The 22,145-nt window shown below is 48.7% G+C and overlaps 1 protein-coding gene across 8 annotated transcripts in view; it reads right to left on the minus strand.

Moving 5' to 3' along the window:
- Positions 1–22,145, minus strand: part of LOC8038327 (acetyl-CoA carboxylase) — a 169,373-nt gene that overhangs the window by 55,102 nt on the left and 92,126 nt on the right. For all 8 annotated transcript variants that reach the window (XM_029983884.4, XM_029983886.4, XM_040498707.2 and 5 more), the window contains 13 exons: positions 21,190–21,510; positions 20,482–20,592; positions 17,338–17,397; positions 14,399–14,724; positions 13,142–13,292; positions 12,179–12,282; positions 11,734–11,815; positions 6,594–6,805; positions 6,080–6,208; positions 4,150–4,384; positions 3,680–3,754; positions 3,025–3,144; positions 2,403–2,592 (listed from right to left, as the gene is read on the minus strand). In XM_029983884.4, coding sequence (XP_029839744.1) covers positions 2,403–2,592; positions 3,025–3,144; positions 3,680–3,754; positions 4,150–4,384; positions 6,080–6,208; positions 6,594–6,805; positions 11,734–11,815; positions 12,179–12,282; positions 13,142–13,292; positions 14,399–14,724; positions 17,338–17,397; positions 20,482–20,592; positions 21,190–21,510 — 2,116 coding nt within the window. The remainder of the gene's footprint in view (positions 1–2,402; positions 2,593–3,024; positions 3,145–3,679; positions 3,755–4,149; positions 4,385–6,079; positions 6,209–6,593; positions 6,806–11,733; positions 11,816–12,178; positions 12,283–13,141; positions 13,293–14,398; positions 14,725–17,337; positions 17,398–20,481; positions 20,593–21,189; positions 21,511–22,145) is intronic.

A 22,145-nucleotide genomic window follows, 5' to 3' on the forward strand; every position in this document is an offset into this window, starting at 1 on the left:
AAATCTCCCCAGCAAATTTCATTCCAATCACCTGAGTAGTTCACAAGTTACATCTCTAGCCAGTGTACCCCCTTAAATGTATGACTTCTATAGAGCCAGCTCTTCGGGTTTTTGCGTCCTCGGATGTGCAGTCTAAGCTTGTTATAACAGACCTTGATTTTGACCAAGATTTTGGTCTGTTGTAAAAGGAGTATGTTGTATACAGATATGAAGTTGAGTCAATGGTATGTAGGGGAAAGCCAACCGAACTTCACAAATCGGTATGTTATATCCAAATGTTTGTTGCAACCAGGTCTGTTGTAATGAGCTTAGACTGCAGCCTCGGTAATGTTTGTGTCGTGCGACACTAATGTCGTCCCAAAGGCACTCTAAATGTATGGCATTCACAAGTCCTCCACGCTACATTATTGCCGCGTGCATGGCCAAGTTGGCATAGCGCACGGCTCCCAGAGTGAAGGCACAGGGTTCAAATCCCCCCAGCCTATCTTTCGCAGCTCTTCTAGAATGTTCTGGTAGCATTTTGTAATGTATCGCTTGTTCCTGTTCAGAGTGTTCTTGGCTACTTAGTCTGTATAAAAGAAGCCGGCAACATTGGGTCAGTCGCTCTTTCCTTGCTGTCGTACAACATACATTCTTTTCCGTTTAAGTTTATAGGCGCGAGTTCACCTGATTAAACATTTATTTTCAGTTTTATATTCATTTATCATTTTCCACCCGCGACATTAGGACATTGCAGGGTAACATAGCCACAAATATTTTTTTGAGAGGGGTGAAGTGCCTGGGATGTTCATGACTTAGGGTGCGAGGAAAGAAGGGAAGGGGTCAAAGTGCTTGTGTATATCAGTATAGGGTTGGCTGGATTTCGGGGGAGAGGGGGGGGGGGGGGGGGGGAGGGAGAATTGAAGCATTGTAAGCCACCCCCAGTGATGGAAGCGGCATTTGACCCTTTGGAGGAGGTTCTGTAGCAGGCAAAATATTCGTTTGGAGCAGCCACTGACGCTTTTGGAGCAGATAAACACATCTGTTAACATATCACTTGAAAATTAAAAAAAAAAAAAAAAAATTAATTGCATTACTAAACGAGTTTATATTTGACAATGACTAAAGGTTTGTCTTTGATACCGGAGCATATTACTATTACCTTTTGTAACAAGAACCAATAGGGCACAAAAGGTACATAGAGCTTTCCTTTTAGAAATAAGGCTCTGTTCAGAGTAGGTTCCATTTACAATCGGTACTAATCAAATTGATGAGAAATGAATCACTCTTCAGTTAGGATAAAGCCTCCCTCCCCTCTCACTTTTACACCCAGTAGTTTATTTAGCCTGTATGTATTGTTAAAAGCAACATAATCACTAACACGTCTATCAGTAAAAATGCGCCTCCCAAATTTGATCGTTACCAAACTCAAAACTTTAATTTTATAAACTAAAAAAAAAAAAAAAACAGCATTTGAAAACAAGATTATATAACTGAGATCAAAGAATGTAAATCTGCAATAGTACTGAGCATATTTTACATTATATCGTGCTAAACCAGACGCTCGCCCATGCCAGCAGCTTTTCCGAACACTCCGGGGCAAGGCGGTGAAGCTCGACGCGCGAGGGCTGGTGAGAGGCGCCATGGAGGCAGACATAATAATCAACTGATCTCACCAGGAGTACAGGACCGCCATCCTACTGTGTATTTTGCAATGCTCTGTCACGACTTTTGGCTTCTAACATCGCCGACATAGTCTGAAATATTAGAGGATGTCGGTGATCAAGCCGTTGGCGCATCAACCGGCCTACGTGGTGGTCGAGCAATCTTAAAGCTTCGTTTCACCTTAATTGAAAGCGCAGCCGACGCCACGAGCCAATGGGATCAACCAAACAAGGTCAAAGCGCGCCATCGAGGCACCCGACCATCTTACTATGAGTTCTTCCATAGACTAAACCAATCAAATACGGCGAATGTCCCATGACTTGCACTGTTACTGCGTGTTCGCGTTGTATACGTTCGAGCCTTCGACTGAGCTCTGACCTTAGATGAAACGCCGCATACGATGAGTAGAGACGCTGTGAAATACATACTTCTACCGTTTTTCTTTCTGTCTACTTCTTTGAATATTAAAGTCAACTAATAAAACAATATATCAATTTTCTTTTTGCCCATCTCGACGCAGGTGTGGCGCAATTCTTAGCCAAAATGGCACTTTGGCGCAAGGTGTAGCAGACTTTCGCTCAAGGCGCAATTTGGCGCAAATGGCGCAGCACTTCCATCACTGCACCCCCGGCTATGCCACTGATCACAGGACACTGTGACATCAGACGACACCATAACGAGGCATTGTGAAGTCCACATCTCCTCTCTGCCGTTTTCGTCGGTGACTAAAAGCGGGAGGCCGGGAAGTGGTCACCCACCCTGCTGGAAGTCTGTCTCCACGGCCAGGTACTGCTTGAGCAGCTCCTGCACCACGTTCTTCATGCGTCCCCTGATGCCGTTGCGGTAGCGCTGCACCAGCTGCACTATGCCCTGGGTCGTCATGAAGAAGACGTCCCGGTCCGCCCGCTTCTGCAGCGTCGCCGCATAGCTGTCGATCACGCTCGCTATCTGCGTGTTGTCAAGGAGGGAGAGTGTTCAGCTAGACATCAAACTGGGGGGAAGAAAGAGAGAGTCGGCGAGAAAACAGCATGACCCGTTCGTATAAATAACCACGCTACACGTGGGGGATGTGGAACAAAGCGAACGAAGCCAAATATGACACTGTCTACCGAACTGTCACGTTACCTCGGTCGTAAGTTTACTGCACAATCCCGCAGACGCTACTAGCTTTTAATAGACAAAGTATGTACGTTTACTTTCCTCGAGTGGCTAACGAGGCGAGAACGACAAAGAGGAGCTTCGATTGTCTCGCCTCACGAATCACTGCCATTTACGGAGAGGGGCCGGTGATTGGTGAGCCACCGAGGACAATTAATGGGGGACGGCTCGCATTTCCCCACAATGCGACGAAATCCCTCGGGCGACCCGCCGGTCCCTCACCTGTTGGCTGGGGAACTGTGCCAGGACCGAGGTGATGTTCTTGTCGTACATCTTCATCAGCTGCCGGATGCTGTTCTCAACGGCGGGCTGGATGCGGCCAGATATGGACGAAATGATGTCCTGGAAACGCGGGTGGCTCGTTTTATTTATTCGTTTATAGCCTTACCAATACAATATGTTTAATTTGTGGCGAGGTAGGTGCGAACGATCAAAAACATAGAAAATTTAAAAAATGCCAAATGCCAAAATACGAGAAACGAGAGGTGGCACAACGGATCTTTGCACCTAAAAGTGTGTCCAGACATACCATTGGAAACATATACATGAAACTCAACATACAGACATCGATTAAACAAAAAAGATATATATTTAAATTGCACAGAAAGCAAAAGAAAGACAAACAGAGGAACATAAAAGAACGTAGTGCTAGTCCCGTCTTTTTCACACCCTTGTCTGCCTTTTGCACTTTTTATGTTTAATGTGCTTAACCAACTAGCCCTCCTTAATACTTCAGAGATAATAGCCATGTCCCCGCCCTAAAAACCAAACCCAAGAAGGAATGCTCGCGACGTCCGAACGAAAAGCGGTTCAATAAAACCGTCGACGAGATGTAGCCCCTACAATTGCGAGCGGCAGAAAAAAAGGGCCGTCCAACCTTGAGCTCCATGAGGGGTAGGGTGGGGTCCCTCAGGGTCCGCATGAAGGTGTCCAGTGTGGAGCTCAGGTGAGGCTGAACAGAAAAGAAGATGGCACGCTTCAGCAAGGAGCACTACGGACGTTCCGCATCCCAAGCTCTTTTGTTTGCAGTTGAAAAGCGTGCTATACGCACTCTCTTTCGTACCACACCAACAGACAAGGACGTGGAATTGACGCCTCATCGGCACCACACCAAATGGCGCTTCTACGCCTCGAAATAACGCCGACAAGTGCCACTGGTTAGCGACGCTGGTAGCATATGCTGGTGACCGTTGGGCAGACAGACAGAGGACAGGAGACAAATTTCCGAGGTTCAGTTCCATTAGAATGCACTTCGTGCGTTAAAAAATGGATCTAAGTTTCACATCCCCTCTCGTCCAAAGAGAGAGCTCGATTGATCCGATCTAGAAGACAAGGCCCGCGTCCCACCTGGAAGTAGGGGTCCGGCAGGGCGTAGCCCTCGAGCACGTTCTCGAGCATCTGCCTGGCGGCCACGAACTGCTGGTTGAGCTTGTCGCCCCCCTGGTAGTCCTCCCCCTCCGCCTGGGGGAAGGTTCCCTCGAAAGGCTGGGCCTTGTTCACTCGTGAAGGGTCGTCCAGCTCCAGTCGGGCCAGCTCACAGCCAGCCTCCAGGACGGCGCCGGGGCGCTTCACAAAGTGCACGCTGAAAAATGGGGGACACCGACAATGATATGTGACGAGCACTTTCGAGGTATAGAATAAAGTAGCTGGTGGCGAGAGTAGACGGGTTAGGGGGCTAACTCTCGGCTACAGTCACCGAGGAGAACGCCAGGGAGCAGTTTGAGCTTCACACCTTCGACGATGCTATGGCGTCTTGCAAGCCTAGAACAAGCTTTATGAAGCCAAAGCATGGCAAAAGGCAATAAGTGCATGCCGATGGGCAGGGCCCTTGAATGAGATGCCCTACTGTTCTCAGCAAAAATCAGGACTGATTTTAAAGATGAAGAAAATCTGATCTACTTGATGTAAATCAGATTTATTTGATTTCAATCGCACACTAACTAAAAAATAAGGATTCTTTATTACGAGAGCATGGCAGAATAATTGACCAATGCAAGCGCTATTGCGGAAAAAAGAATTCTTGTAAATTTAAAGTAAATGTAAACCTGTTTAAAGTTAATGTAAGGTATAAAGTTCTATTTGCCTTCTCTTTCATGTTCTGATTTCCCTGTAATAGGATATTATTTTTCTTGTTTTAATATAAAAGTTGCATTAAACAGTAAAAGTTCGGCAAGTTACTCCAGATTTCGTGAAATCGGATTAAGCGAAGCCGGACTTTGTGAAGCCGTGGCCTGTAACGTCGTGTGGTTTCAATTTCCCGCCATATTTAGTGGTGAAATTTTTGTCACCTTAGCTGAACACCAATTCAGTTTCCCTGCTACATTTAGCGGAAAAAATATGTCACGTGACTTTGCGTCACGTGATCTACCCACAAATTCAGTTTCCCCGCTATATTTAGCGGGGAAATTGATGCCGTGCGAGTTATACATCAATACAGCTTCCCCGTCAAATTTAGCGGGAAATTTACATCGCGTGACACCGACTGCGTATCCCAGAGAGAGCCCACCAAAAATCAAGAGCAAATCGGGTGAAAATATGGAGTGGGCTACCTTTTGGTGTACAATGAAGAAAAGTTGAAAAATGCTATTTTTAGGTTATGGACCCTTCCAAGCTTGTTATTGTGGCTAAGGGCAACGAAGCAAAGGTGACCGTTACTTCCCAGTTGGCAACATTCGCTTATATCCCGCCAGAGCTAACTAGCTGCATTTACGCTTTCGGTGTTTAAAAAAATATAGCTAATTGAGCCAAAAATAGGGGTGGGCTATCTTTTGGGGGTGGGGCATCTCTCGGGATTTCACAGCATAAAAATATGTACGAAGAACCAAAGATTTATCTAGTCTAGAACCGCTCATGCAGAAACTGAAGCGCTTTAGACAAAGCTGCGAATCGACAAAACAGTGTGCATGCGCCCACGTCACAATGAGCACCCGTTCGCTACTAAAGGTTGCTTCACTTACTGATCGACAACATCTGCAACCACTTACGACAATAGAGCACAATGGCACACTGTGGCCATCTGTCGGGCAGTAGTGATAGACAGCCGTAGGAGATTGAACGAAGTCAGACTGAGCAAAGTCACTCAGACTTTGCTCGTGTTCGGTTGTTCACCGACCACCGGGATCGTGACAACCGACGGCGCGACGCCCCGACTTTTACGACGTCGTGTGCCGCAACGTCACGACCGCACTTTCGATTCACGGGCAACGTGTGGCAGTGAATGCCGGTCCACGACACACTTCGGGCGCAGTCTAAAATCCGGTTTATGGTCTTGACTCACCAACCGCTCTCCTCCACACTGAGGGTCATGACCATCTTCATGACCTCCACCTCGGCGTACGCCTGGCCGCACACCACGTGGGCCCCGTCCTCCACCAGGAACTGGAGCAGCTTGCCCGTCGAGGGAGACCTGGGGACCGCGGCACGAGCGCAAGGGCGTCAAGCGGGTACGACGCGAAGAGGACAAGCACGCACCCTACGTGGGCCGGTGAAACCTCTTTACGCAGCAAAATTTCCTTTGTACAGAGGGCAAGTTTTTCCGTTCCTCGCACAGTGATGTGTGCCATTTCGATGCCACTCGGCAAAGAGCGACCGTCGCCGCCGTGAACCGCTGTGGCACGCTTCAATACGAAATCAGAGTGAAGATTCAGTAAGAATGCAATTCTGCATTAAAAATTTTAGCAGGCAGAGGATGAGCCAGCAAGTTTGTTGCCAAATAGGCTGAATAACTGTGGGGAACCAAACGAAGGCAGTCAGCTCCCCCAAAACAAAACGGAGCACCCTCGCCCCCCCACCTGAGCACGGAGGGGTCCTTCTCCTTTTCAAAGATGCAGGTCTGGTTCCCGATGACCACACGGTAGCGGTCCACCTCCTCCTTCATGTAGGTTGTGTAGGAGGCGCCGTCTATGGACAGCAGGAGCCGGTCATCGCTTAGGCGGTGGGCCTCCACCTTCCGCCCGGACCCGTTCATGCACAGGAAGTATGTGGTGGGGCCGCACTGGGACACCTGCACGACGTGACCACGTGGCCGGAGGGTAAGGGAACTGGCCGTCTCCATGGTACTTTTCGAAGGCGTTCCGAATGCCTTTACGGCCCCTTCGCGCCCCTCCTTTTTGAGGGCACAGCAAGGAGGCCACTACAGGCCCCACTGCGAGGGTTTCGGAAACATGTAAGGTCAGACATAAGCCACAACGAGGCAAACTTTGACCCCAATAGACTACTTCCATAAAGCCCTGCATGCAACACGGCGCGCGTTGCACTCTGGGAACTAGTTGGCCAGGGAGGAGGGTGGCATGGTTTCGGTTTCGATCGACACGTCGACAAGAGATTGTTTTCTGGTCCCGAGAGCGTCATTTGTGGTCTCTAAACTAACCTAAATGGTCATACCTCGAAGCTTTAGCACAATCCCGAGACGTATAGCTTGTCTTAACACATGCTTGTTGTATTTTTGTACTTGAGCCTTCCTGTTAGCGTTCCAATCGAGGTATGTGGACGAGCCAGCGCTGGGAGTCTCGACGCTGCGAAGCTCGGGTGCTCGGGGATTTTGCTTGTGTACGAATCAACAAGCTGTAGCAAACAATATGTATGCATACATCGAGCTCGCGCCTTTACATTAGTGTTGTTGATCAGGAAGTTTGTTTACTTCGTGCGTCCATAGACGAAATATTACTCTTTGCAAATACTGTTTTTTTTAATGTGCCTGAGTATGCGAGGTAAAACTCGGAGGTGCCATTGAAAAGCTCAATTTTAACACACTTATCTCTTATCTGTACTGACCCGCAGCACTGCACGAAGTGAAGTCCCCACCCGCTTGCATTCCACTAATATTCAACATCGCGTATGCGCATAAAGTTATCCTGCTATCATATAGGCAAATTCGCGCATACAGACCGTTTTAAGAATGCAAAAGTCGAGCACTTGTGTGAAGAATGTCGCACCGTTCGCCGGAAGTGCGTCAGACGGGCATGAACCCCTATGCGCACCACATTGGGGTTCATGCCCGTCCGGCGCACGGTGCGACATATTCTTCACACAAGTGCTCGAACGAATTCTAAGCGCATTTGACGGTTGCTAATGGCCATAATATTTGTTATGTGTTTGCTTTCTTCCTGCCTGAGTATGCCGAGATAATTTCAGACACACCGTTCAGGCACAGATGTTGGGCGTCAGTAAAAGCTCGTCCAAAAAGGCTTAGCCAGGAGTAGGGGACGCGTGTTAGGGCCTCCGTCGTAGCTAGCCGATCTCAGCGTTTGCGAAAAGTTAATCTTCTATCAGCATAAAATTTGAGTGGGAGATATATAATGACACGAGGAAGACTTCATAGTAACTTTTTTGCAGTAGTGAGGTCGAATTTATTGCGTTTAAAAGTTCATGAGTAAACGCTGGCCTCAACTTTGATACCCTGTGAGGATGCGGCTTGCTTTTCGCCCAATGAAGTAACAAGAAGCGGACGTTTGGCAAACAAAATGCGTGTAAGGCTCCAGACGAACAAATTTCAGTTGTAGTTCACTGGTACTAGACGGGATTACTGACATTGAGCTCAAAGATACACTCGTGGGGTGAGGTGACTAAGCCACGACTTACTACGTTCGCATACGCACGCACAATATCCGGTGTTTCGGGAACCAAGGAAAGTGCCCCGGTCTTCGTTTTGTATCGCTCGAGAGTGAGTGTATTGTACGTTCGTGAAAAGTCAGATAATCGAAAACGCAAGCAGCGCGTTCGGTCGCGGCGTGATAGCATGAGATGAAGCTGCTCAGTCGAAACCGAAACTGAGTGGCCAACTAGTTCCCAGAGTGCACTGCGTGGTATTTCGCCGCGACGGGGCGCGTCGGTTTTGGAAGAAGTCCATTAGCTTTCCTTCTTACCTCCCCCTTCATGCTGCTCGGTCTGTGAGGGTCCAGTTTTGGGTTTAGTGGAGGATGGCTCATCACCCCGTGTGTTTAGAGAGAGTGGCTAGCTGTAGGAGTGACGACGTGCAAGGAGGGCGATTGTTTTCTCTCTTTCACAATGTTTTGTCCCTTCGTTGCATTTCCTATTTAAATGAAGCACATTTCAAGCCAAACAAACCTTTAGCTGTATTAGAGACTGAGTGTTTGTGTGGTTATTGCTTCGTGCAGTCTTGGGGTCGAGTTGTGTTAAGTAATCTCCGCCGGCTCATTTGTGCCCCAACTTTCTGTTCATACGAGGCCACCGTGTGACACCGTGATGCCGCAATGTTGTGTCGTGCGACGACTGTACACTGACGACGTCGTTAGTGCGACGCCAATGTTGAGTCCAGTTGCTGTGGACACAAAAGCGCCAACAGCTGGCCCTATAGACGCCCAGTCACTGCCAGGATAAGAATGACGGTGAAGATCTCCGGTCGTCCCACCTCCAGCACGATTTTCGTATCTTCGGTAACGCTTTAACGCCTCGCGAGCTTCGCGCGTGTTTATGCAGCCAAAGCGCAACGAAGGGCGCCGAGCATGTGCTGGAGCCCGAGCATTCAAGAGCAATGCTCTGCCGCTTTTATCCCGAACAATTAAGGGAGGACACTACCTAAAAAGGTCAACTTTTAATCTTTTGGCTCAATATGAATGAAAGTCACAGCTTATACTGGCAGTTGCAAGGAAGGATGCAGTGCAAAGCTTCATCTGTGTACATTAATTGTGAAAGAAATTATACATACAGTCGCCGACCGATTTTTCGGACTCTGATAATTTGGGCGTGTTTGATAAATCGGACCTAAAGGAGGAACCGTGACTTACCCCATAGAAATAGTCTATATTCACAACCAATGTTTCGGACAGCTTGAAGTCCGAAAGTTTGATTATTCGGACAAAATAGTCACGAGCGATCAGCGGGAAACACAACCGAGAAGTGGCCATTTTGAATTCTATGTTGGCTGCAAATGGATTAACTTGGTTTGGCAGTGCGACTTGAGTACTCCCGAGTCCTACCACTAGGCGATGCTATGCTAGTCCTTTTTTCCCATTTAGCTGCACGTCATCATCGTCATCATTATCATTTTGCTTTGTTTCCTTCCATCCCTTCGCGCCTCCGCCTCACTTTCGCGTTGCCAGTCGCCATTTTGCGCTCGTGGATTTGCGTCTCTCATCTCGTTCCTCACATCAGCAGAAAATGAGACTCTGACGAATTCGATGACGACTACCGCCCGCAGCCATTGACAACAGACATTACAAACGTATTAACATTGCTATTGAATGCGTACGACAAGAACACGATGCTTGCACAAATGCAAGCAGACATCATCGCGAGCAGGCATAAGATGAAGCAAGCTACTATTGACGGCTTTTTAAAGCCTGCTTAGGCGTAATAAAGGCAAGTTTTTTCATCTATTGAATTTTCTGACTGCTTAATTATTCGGACCATTTCGGGGGTCCTCTCCGAGTCCGAACAATCGGTCGGCGACTGTAGTCATTTTTATCAGGGACACAGATTGTTTAGGAAACCTATAGTTAGAAAACTAACGTAATACCAAACGTTTTTCTTCACTAGATACGCAGCAGAATGCCTGGAGAGTGCAACTGTGAAAACAAAATTGCCAAAAGTAATTCATATTATGCTAAAACCGCACTGAAAAATTAATATGTTTTTGCCTTTTATGTTGTCAACAAAATCTTAACATCTTCTAAGACAACTTCTAGGATGACCTCGACAACAACGTCTAGGACGACAACGTCTAGGACGACCTCGAGGACGACGTCTGGGACGACCTCGAGGATAACTTCTAGGACGACCTCGGGGACAACCTCTCGGCGACCTCAAAAACGACGTCTAGGACGACCTCAAGGACGACTTCTAGGATGACGCCTAGAGAAATTCAGCCTTTCCGCTCTAGTGACAGCCAGAGTGGAAAGGATGGAAAGGTTGCCGCCACCTGAGTGACAGGAGGTAGCTGTCCAGAGTTTTGTGTCGACATTTATATGGTGACGGACACGAAACTGGGGTAACTAGCCCTAAACAGCTTCACCGTAAAATATATTTTCCTGGGTTTTTAAGACATTTTAAAATAAATTTATGGTTCCCCAGTTTGACCAGACAGATCAAGTACCGTATTTACTCGAATGTAACGCGACCACGATTGTAACGCGAGGGGTGACTTTTCACAGCGCAAAAAGAACAAAAAAACACGAATGTAACGCGAGTTAAGTGAGGGGAAAAAAAGTACCTTAAAAAGTACTACAACGTGGTCCGCGGAAGCCTTTTCGGCCGGGTTCATACTTGAAAAGCACTTCACGCTGGAGCCTCCGCCCACGGATAGTCGATTCTGTCACATCTACCCGTCGAGCCGCGGCAGAGTTTCCGATTTGCTCAGCCATCATAATTGCACTTCTTTTAAAGCAGGCGTCGTACTGAGCTCGTCGCGTCGCCATTTGCTCGAGAATCCAGGCGCGGAAGCACGTAGCAGCAGCTCACAAAACACTGACAACACGGGCACATGGGTATGGTAACCCTAACAGAAAGAGAAAGCGTTGTGAAGGTAACCTGTAACCCTAACATGGGCGCAACGAGTCGCAAACAAGAATAGGATTGGATTGGCTGTTTCCAGCATGCATATGTTACCAGCACAAGATTGAAAGATCGAGAGATTTGTCGTAGCCATTTTAAAGAGCCTGTGCTGCGACACCGCCAAGGCAAATTTTGAGGCGTTTCGATTATAACGCGAATCCCCTAATTAGGTAAGGGAAATTTGAAAAAAAAAACTCTCGTTACATTTGAGTAAATACGGTAATGCATGAATTTTCGACGAGGTTGCAGGCACACGACAAAAATGTGAAACATTCCGACTCGCTTTGCCAGGCACAGGTATGCAGTCACTCATGTGCATACATTGCAGTACCACTAACGAAGAACGACCAGGTACTTCTGTTTCACATTTGCATCCCATCAAAACAGAGGTACAGAGGAGGAAAGTTGCAAGTTACTGACCTGGACGGTGTACTTGATGCTCTCATTGATGAGGTCGACCGTCAGTGAATTCGTCAGTGTCGTGGCTGGAAGAATTTGACCCCTGCGAGGCATTGCGGTGCATTATCGTCTGAACCAGGGTTTCAGCCCCGCCCACTCTAACGCAGTGCAGATGAAAGTTTAGAATACATACATTCCCGAGAAGGAGACGAAACAAGAAGGCTAAGCAAATTTTGTGCTATCATTGAAAACCCTTGTGCCTCCTCAAACGCACGCTTTAGGGACGAGAAACTGTACGACACTGACATATTTCTTTGTGTCAAGCAGCTATAAAAATTCCCTCGAGGTTTGTAAACGAGTAAACAAACGAGAGAAATCGCCGAGCCGGATCATTTTGAGAAGAGGCCGAACAATTCTGCAGAGAAGCACAAAAGCTCGTTAAATGTTTTGCAGAAAAGTTCCTCACTTTTCGAGGCAGGTCTGGAAGTTGCGGAAATTCTCACAGATGGTCCTGTGTGCCACGTGCAGTGCCCCGCAGATCACTGACAACATAGTGTCTGGCTTTCCGGACTGAAAAATAAAAAAACACACACACAGAACTTAAGATTCTCGGCAACGAAGGAACGCTCAAAGAGAAGACGAGACCGAGCGCCAAACGATAGTCGCACGCTGCCCGGAAATAAAACAAAAAAAAGTAGTTTACTTTTTTTTTTTTTTTGTGATGCACATGTTTTGTCCAGGCACTTTAATTAAAAGCGCAAGTTAAAATTGGTTCTCTTTTTTACCTTTTTCTGAGGCGTTCCAAATGCATACCATTTACGACGACTTTGCTCACGTCCGCCGAAACCACAGTCAGTCGCACGGATGACGTGCCACACCAAACAGACTGTCCGGGAACTGGCATTCGCCGGACCTTTTACGAGCACCCCTGGGGTCGCGACGCCCGACGGCATGACACTCCGGCTTTCCAGACATCGCTCGTTGTCAGTTCGGGACCGCTTTCAAAGTACGAGCGGGATGGGATGCTGATCAAACCAGCCAGAGACGCGTTACGGGTACCGTACTCGAACCGCCGGTTGGCCGCCATGCAACGGCAATCAGCTTCCCGTCACCAGCGGGCCCGGCGCTCTCGTTTCGCAGCCGCGCCTCCTCCTCTCTTTTCGCGCTGTTGTGTCTGCCATCGTCGCTCCTACGCCACTTTGGCGGCACCTCGCGAACGAGAGCCTCCGTGACACGTGCAGTCTGCTTTGCGCCGCCGAGCGTGCGCTGACGAGAGTCCCCATTCAAAGAGCGGTGGCCAAATCGGCAACACTCCGCACTGCACGCTCTACCGAGGCTATGCCCCAGGCTCCGGCACGAAAGCACCACGCGTATCAGGAATCTTTTCTTTTCGTTCAGTGTCCCGTCAATGCCGGGCGGGCCTCCTGACCTGAACCCTCTCAGCGATGAGCTTGTCCAGCCAGCCGGTGTCGAAGGAGTTGTTGAGGAAGGCCTCCGTCTCCAGGAGGGTGATCAGGTACTCCACCGTGGTGCGGAAGTCGCCCCGGATCGACAGCTCCTTCAGGGCCAGCACCAGGTTCCTGGACGGACGTGGCGAGGAAACGGTGAGCGGGAGGGACCGTTTTTTGCAACAAACACAAAAGGGCACGAGCCTCGTAAATGCTGCCAGCAGAAATCGGACGTCCGCCAGAAATTAAACGGGCGATTTTCGGGACCACAACGGCTCCCATATGGCACTTCCCACATGCAGAATCTGCCAAAAAATGTGTAGCAAAGGCAAAATGCACGAGGCTTTTAATTTGTAACGTGCTTGCTTTGCGCGAGTTAAAGAGAAGTTGAGGAACCTTCGACGTACTCGAATCTGCACAGACGTTTCAAGCGCAACGTTCGCAATCTTAACACCTCAGTGCAGGTTGCACCCTCGAGTCCGGACATTACTCGCGCCTCGTCGTAGGCTGGTCCCCTTCCGCAACTCGCAACGGTTGCGTGCACACGTGCCGTGCGGCAAAGTAGGCGCGTGGGTATCGTTCGACGGATGAGCGTCGCTTAGAATCGAAGAAACGGGTGTCCCCGGAACGTACCGTGGCAATGCGAGCGACAAGAAAGTGACATCGTCGGATAAATTTAGCAAGACGCCAAAATGGGCCACACGCTTGCACGGCCGGTGCCACCACGGGTCACGTCGCACCGGGAAATGCCAGGTCACGCGACGTTAAATGAAACGTCGCACCGCCACGTCACGTGACTTGCGACGTGAAGTCGCGGTGTTGCACAACAATCTCGACTCGACATTGCGACGTTGCGCTGCCCAAACATGTCCCCAGCACATTCCGCACACGGGACGTTAGAGCAACAGATCAAAAGAGCGCCTTACTTTTCTCCCCCCTTTCTCGTTAGTCTAACGGACCAATCTCGCCGTGCGTTTCACACAAACGCAACGCCACCATAACTGTAATCCACGAGAGACAGGCGGCAATACACGAGACAGCTCGTGCCGTCTCGTGCACACCCTCAGAAGGGACGTCGCACGTTACGAAAGACTACAGTTCCCACGATGCATGGCAACGGTGGCAGGGCAACGAAACCGGCCAGCGAGATCGGCGTGCTGGGTCAGGTGCCCTTCCTGCCGGCGCTCTCGACACAAGCCCTCGACGACGACGGGCGAGGCGGCAGCGCGGAGACTCACTCTCGGGCTTCCTCGCGGTCCTCTCCCCACGAGAAGCAGTGGCCGAACTGGGAGTCGGCGAACTCGTGCAGGCCCCCCGAGGCCCCCACGCTGAAGTAGCCCCAGACGTTCTTGTTGCTGCGGAAGTTGAGCTCCTGCACCGTGCCCGCGCTCGGCTTGAAGCCCTCGTCGGGGTTCTCCGAGGTGATGCGGGCCGAGATCACGTGCCCCAGGGGCCGGGGCCGCTGCACGGGCACGTCGAAGTCGATGGGCGAGTCCCCCCAGGGGGACTCCCCGTAGAGCAGGCGGATGTCCTTGATGCGGTGAAGGGGCAATCCCATCGCTATCTGCACGGGGGGAGGAAAGGAGACGACGGGAGCGGACACAGTGTCGGTTTAAAAGAAAACGAAACAATTTCGGCATCCTCTTAAAAGTGTAAGGGTGTGGCAAAAGAGTTGTTCGAGAGAAAGGGACCATAAAGCAATATATTCTTCCGCTTGGCTGTCTAAAGTTGCCGGCAGAACAAAAACAACAGATGTCTTTAAATGATTTTGAAAAAACAGTCAGAAAAAAATTACGAAGGACGGAGTGCTGACTGTCGACTGTTTATTTCCAAGGTAACGCCCGTCGGCGCAGTCACATTGATAAAAAAGCACATCAAATCGAATGATTGTCGCATGTTAAAGCTGCTTAACAACGCAGGCTCACGTTCACAAAGAGCGACCAAAGGTGCACTGATCTCTCGATTCTTTGAAATAAAAGAAAGGTAACCGAGGCCTTTTTTATTTCTAACAATCAAAAGGTCAGTGTGCCCTCAGTGACTCTTTACAACCGTGAGCTTAAATTTTTAAACAGGTTTGACTTGTGATGGTCGTGCAATTTTTTTTTTTTTTTTTTTGTTAGGCGTGATTGCACTAACAAGCGTTGCTTCCTAAATAAAGTCCACAGTCGGCGCTTTGTTTGTGCACTCATCTCCGTCATTCATAGTTTTTGTCGCTCCGTTTTTTCGTAATAGTGTTTATCCAACTCGCCCAACTTTCCACTGTTATGAGTCTTCAGAATGCCTGGCTTCCAGCGCACACACACATTGCCTTCCGCAGTCCGGCTGCACATCTACGCTCAAACTCGTGAGACGACGAAGCTTTATAGAAGGTGTGAGGTTTGCCGTGAAGGCGGGTAAACTGAAAATCCCTCCCTGCTGTTTTTATTCTGTCGGGGAATACAGTGAACAAATTGAATGCTCTACATCACAAGGCACAAAACAGGAATAGGCACACTTTATCGAGGGAAAAGGGTCGCTCGAGAGGGTTTGGAACCACGAGGAAGCTTAGGGAGTAGCCTGGGGCATTCCTGGGAGCGCAGTTTAAGAATGTATGGTCCATCTCGCTGGCTGGAAACAAACTCTTAAGATTCCCACAGCACGAACCAAGTACCTTTTCTTCGCAGCTACCTTTCTTCTATCCCTCAAATGAACAGTTTTGCTTCTTACTGAAACAAAAAAGAAATATTGTCTGATGGCAATCTGCTCAGTTAGACTCCCAGGAAATAAGTTAAATAGAATAAAGCTTTGCTTTTAAACGGAAGCTGAAACATTTCTTTCAAAAAAAATGAGATAGTGGTTGATTCTAGCATAGTTTCATCCCGTGAATCTGAATATCAGATCCGTCTTCCCTGAAGATGTAACTAAGAGCAAGAAAAAACAAAAAACCTCCGACCAGTCGCGACGTCATAAGGTCATGAGAGGATCTTCGGCCACCAAGCGCGTGTCGCTTGAAGGCTGCGCGTGCAGTCGCAAGCTTCCCAGGTATATTCCCCCACACTGGCACAAGTTGCGACATCTTTTTCTGCAGTTTTTAAAAATAGCCGAGTGCACGTGCATAGCTTTGATAGGCGCTGAAGATGCGCGAAAGTGGAGATTCCAAAAACCCCTTTTGTGACGTCACGCTCCGGGAAGGAGGGCCTTCGGCGGTACTTTGAAAATGATTTAACAAAACCTCCGTGCACCAATTAAAAAAGAAAAAGAAATTCAGTATTTCAGATTTTGGAGGTTAAATGAAGATGATTTAAGTATGTTTCTTCAAATACAAAACCGCTTCAGCTTGCCTTTAAGAGTGGAAGCGATACCTAAACATGTAAACTCCCGCTCGTTCCCAAGCCATGGAAGCGTCTCTGCGTGGCCCAGTCAGTGACATGTCTCTCTCGCAACCGAGGAATCACGGGTTTGAATCCCACCTAAAATTCTTCTAATTTATTCTTTAAGGCAAATTAATTACTTTATGAAGCAAAATTATTTCAGACATGCGGCAACCTTTAATTCACATTACAAGTTTTGTAACCACTATCAATTTATGTTCAACGTCACATTTCACGTGAGCATTGTGGGTTGCTTGAAATTACCACGCAAGGTCACATGGCAGCGACGTCCCGTCAAGACGCCACCGACGCCGACACCGGCTTTTCTGCGACACGAGCTCCTTAACGCTATCGCATTAAAAGAAAGAGAAAAAACCCCAGCAGCCAATAGCCATATTAAAACTATACTTGTCGTAGGAAAGTCGTGACAAAATACCAGCGAGATCATCCCATGAAAGGAAGGAGGGTGGTTGTACTCTCCACGGTCAGCTTTCTTTACACAGCGAGTTCTGGAAAGTTCCGCCAAAACTCGCCACGAAAAGGCGAGCTCTCGCAAACTAGCCAACGAGGAGTTCAAGGAACTCATTATCAACCGGTTCATCAAACTTTTAACCGGCAAATTTCAACAAAAAGTACACGAAACACAGATAACCCAATAGACAGGACAACACCATCCGCTTCTATGATGTTTTGTGTGCCCCAGGCTATCCACGAGATTAGCAGGCTACCCCCTCCCCATCTCCCCGGTACAACTAAGGAACAATAAAGTTTCTCGAGTGAAAATGGATGGTCCCCAGGCTTCCCGAAAACCAAACAGACGGGCTCACCTGCAATTGGCAAGCTGGCAGGTTCACGTCTGCCACCATCTCCGTGCAGGGATGCTCCACCTGGGCGCAAACCAGGACTTGTTAGGGAGTCAACGGACTCACCGTAACCGACTGGCGACTTGTTAGATGCGGTCTACGCCGGCGTACGGTCCCAACCACACGACTCGTCTATATCCATAAGGGTAATTCATGCCGTTTTCAGGAAAGAACCAAACCAGATCGGACACAACACTGCCCGATTTCGGAAAGGCGTGCCACAGGTAGTAGCGTCTCGTTAATACGGACCCCATTTATGCATACACAGTATAGACCACTTACAACGTAACCGCTTATAGTGCAGGACAGGGTATAACGCGGCTTTTTTAAACCACCGGTTCGCCTCCCATAGAACTCCATGTAATTACATACCGCTTAAAATGCAGGCGCGAGAAGGGAAATATCGGTCACAGTGCGGTTTTCGGAACAGCCCGGCAACCGCGCCGACTGATTGACGCAGAGAGCATGCTTCCCTGTGCGACACTAGATAACGGCGCGAGCCGCAAGCGGCACTCGCAGGGCAAGGAGGTTGCTCGAAGGAGCGGGGAGAAGCGAAGAGAGAGGCTTCAGTTGCCATAGCGACGGAAGGACGCACGCACGTGTCGTTCACGTGCGTGCGTCCCTCCGCTGCGTTGGAAACGTTGGAAACAACTGCAACAACAGACCAATCGCATGTCGAGGAGAAGTCGAGAAGTGTTCGTGCGCGTTGCATGCCGGTCGCGGGCCGGCCAGCCGGCTGCTTCTATCCGCAAACATGGCGTCGGTTTTGATCGGCGACGTAGACGGCGTGGTAGAGGCTCATCGTTCCGCGCAAAAAGCGCTATCCTTGACTGTGAATTTTCGTTGTGTGTCGCTACGATAACCCAGCACGTACTAGAAGGGAAGATCCACCTACTCGTGCGGCGATGTCGTGGCGGCGCTCTCAAAACGGCAGAGACGCCCGTGTCGTCGTGTTTGTTTACTTCGACTACAGTGGTGATTTCTAAGCATTTGTGTCCTCGAACATCCCCGGATTTCTTATTTGGCGCATTTCATGCGTGTGCTCAAGTTCAAGGTATTACTGGCGCGTACCTTATGAAGGATGCGAACTTTCACGCGTTTTCATCTCCGGAGAAAAGTGATTAGGGTTACCAATCCTGAATGCTCGCAACGTCCGTCCGCAACCCGCGACGCCGTTAAAAGGCTGTGCCAGGCAAAAGCCGCTCATTTCTTTCAAAATGTGTGACACACTTGAGACAGAAATGCACTAGTCTGGTGAAATAAAGACTTTCCTCAAACTAAGCTTTCTTTTTCATCTAATATAAAATAAATTCTTTTACAAAGGTAAGTTGTCTCCTGGCACGTATTTTGGCCTGAAAAATTTATGTTTTGGTTATAGCGCGGTATCGTTTATAGTGGGGATTTTCGCGACTCCCGCGACATACATTATATGCGGTCTACACTGTAGTGCGGATTTTCGCGACTCAGGCGACATACGTTATATGCGGTCTACACTGTACAACACTATACAGACAACATTTCCGGGGACAAACTGGCTAAGTATGCGCATTTTTGTCCCATATTATGGACATTTTTGAGGGTAAACTGAACAACATGTGCATTTTCGTCCTATTCTTATAGACAACATTTTTGGGGAAAAGCTGGGTAAACATGTACATTTCTGCCCTGTTATTATAGACAATCATTTTCGGAGTCAAATTGGGTAAACATGTGCATTTCTGGCTAGTTATTAGAGACAGCATTTTTGGGGATAAATTGGGCAAACATGTGCATTTCTGTCCCGTTATTATGGGCAATTCCTATTGAGGATATTTTTTTGTGCGAAAGGAAGTATCCTCATAGAGGAGACATCACTGTACATGGCATTTGCCTGGCCGTGGTCGTGAAAACCAAGATGGCACTGCACGCAACAAAAATGTATGGCGCCCCAAACACTTTTTTTTTATACTACCGTAAAATACTGGGAAAGCGCCCATCCCACTTTTACGGAAAACTGGGTTAATCTAAACATGGGCACTAGTCCAGTCAAACCGGTAAAAACCAAGATGGCGGCCAATAAAGAGCTTCGAAGGCAGGTTGAACGAAATCGGAGAAAGCACACTTTCAGTGATGGAAACGGGATTCAACCTTTTCTAGCAGCTTCTTTAGCGGGCAAAATATTAACTTGGAGCAGCCACTGACGCTTTTGGAGCGGATACAAACATCTGTTAGCACATCACTTGAAAATGAAAAAGTGATTGCATACCTAAATGAGTTCATCTATGATAATGAACTAGTGTTCCTCTTCAAAACTGGAGCCAATTACTTATTACCTTTTGTGGTGACAAATATAGATAAAGCGCAAAATAAACGCAGAGCTTTTTTTTTTTTTTTTTTTTTTTTTTTTAGAAATGCAGTTTAAGCTTGTTACAACAGACATTTGGATATAACATACCGATTTGTGAAGTTTGGTTGGTTTTCCTCTACATACCATTGACTCGACTTCATATCTGCCTACAACACACTCCTCTTACAACAGACCGAAATCTTTGTCAAAATCAAGGTCTGTTATAACGAGCTTAGACTGTAGGGCTTTGGTCAGAGCCCTATTTCGCCGACGGTGACGAGACCGTCGTTGCCGCCAACGGTCTTGTGGCCGCTGCAACGGGGCGAATATTTTCGGCCGACGCCGGTGCTTTGGGGGGGGGGGCTGAGTGCCTGACGTACAATTTTCAGAATTCTCAAGTTTAGGAAATGTTAATGGTGGGCACTTGTACGGGTTGGGCGCTTCCGCAGTACTTTACGGTAGTTGACTGCAGGGTAAAGGCAACCTTTGCACCTTTGTCACATCGAGCGCCGTCAGGGTGGCACAAAGCAGAAAGGTAAACGAACGTTGAGAGACACGATGAAGGCAAAGGCACGACAAGGCACTTTATGAAAAGATACACAAAACAACTGGCAAACAAAATGGCCGAATTGCCGCCGAAAAACAACAGACTCTCACAAGGACACCCCGTAACCCGACGCACTGCCATTCTTGGCAGTGCCCTCCCGCTCGAAAGGGACTCGTCGAGAGAAGAACCGCAGCCTTTGAGGGGCGATTCGAGGATGCCGCAGTCACGAGCTCACCTGCAACCTGGGGTTGAGCTCGAGGAAGTAGAAATTGCCATCTTCGTTGTAGAGATACTCCACGGTGCCAGCACTGACGTAACCCACCATCTTGGCAAGCCGCACGGCAGCCTGGAAGAGCGTTCGGCAAACAGTCAGTCGTGCAAGCTCCACATACATGACCATAGTCCTAGACGGATCTGAAAACACATTCGCAGACACATCGAGACGTCCCATGAAGTCATGTGAAATCGCATGACTGTTTACAACTGTGAAATCATATGAAATCACGAGACGTGCTCCTCAACCGTTACATCACGCGGAGCGACACAACGTGCTCATGTGACCACGATGTTGCATGAAGCCACACCACTTCCTCACGCAACCAAGACATCACGCGGCACTATCACGTGACCACAACATAGAGTGAAATCACATGAAATCGCACGACTTGCTCACACGAACTCGAACGACGTGCTCACACGACGTGCTCTCACGACCGTGCTCTCACGACCGTGCTCTCACGACCGTGCTCTCACGACCGTGCTCTCACGACCGTGCTCTCACGACCGTGCTCTCACGACCGTGCTCTCACGACCGTGCTCTCACGACCGTGCTCTCACGACCGTGCTCTCACGACCGTGCTCTCACGACCGTGCAGTCGCTTGAAGTCGCGCGACGCAATCGCTCAAGGCCGGGGAATCGTGTGACGCCCGTGGCAGCACCCACCTTCTCCATCTGTTCGAGGACCTGTGGCTTGGCCACCACACAAGGAGCCTCTTCGATGATCTTCTGGTGGCGCCGCTGGATGGAGCAGTCCCGGCCGAAAAGGGAGATGGCCGACCCGTACTGGTCTGCCAGCAGCTGCACTTCCAGGTGGCGGGCACAGGTGGCCAGCTTCATGATGAAGATGGGCGAGCCGGGCACCTCCGACTGCACCTGCCGGAAGCACGAGGGGAAGTCCGCCGAGGACTCCGACTTGCGGATGCCTTTGCCCCCACCCCCCTCCGACGCCTTGATCATCACGGGGAAGCCGATGCGAAGCGCCGCCTGCAGCCACACAAGGAAGACACACAATGAAGTGCATGGTTATAGGTGTGAAACTCCTCTTTACAATTACTACTGCACAAAGTTAGGCTATGTCAAGCAAACAAAAAACTGCCCGTTTCCTTGGTATGCCCCAAAGGCGCTCCAAGGGCACAGCATTTATACAGGGTGTTTTATTCTAAGATGGCATATAGCTTTAAAGAAGGGGACAATGGAAATAAGAAAACCTATTCTTTTGAAATAACGCTATCCACCGACGCGGACATCAGGTAGAGAATGTAAGGTGATGATCGACTGACTAGTTGTCTGAAATCTGCTAATTAGCTCGAAATATTCACTTTGGCTGACACATTCCAATTAGAAATTTCTTGCTTGTTGCCGAGTTGCTAAGGGCCGTCACACTCTTACGACCTCTTAGAACTTGGTCCCTTAAAACCTCTTACAACGAGAGGACACAGTGGCGCCATCTATGGGATTGCAGTGTAAACATGGCGGTCCGGCATATTTTCCATTTTCTCTTGCGCATTATCCTTTCTTTCTTGACACGAAAAACTTTTGTAAACATTATAAACGAGCCTTTCTTATAGGTATTACGCACATTCGACCTCGAAAATCCCGCAAAACCTTCACTCTTGTGA

This window comes from Ixodes scapularis, unplaced genomic scaffold, assembly GCF_016920785.2.
Source record: "Ixodes scapularis isolate PalLabHiFi unplaced genomic scaffold, ASM1692078v2 PGA_scaffold4__175_contigs__length_147842914, whole genome shotgun sequence".
NCBI lineage: Eukaryota > Metazoa > Arthropoda > Arachnida > Ixodida > Ixodidae > Ixodes > Ixodes scapularis.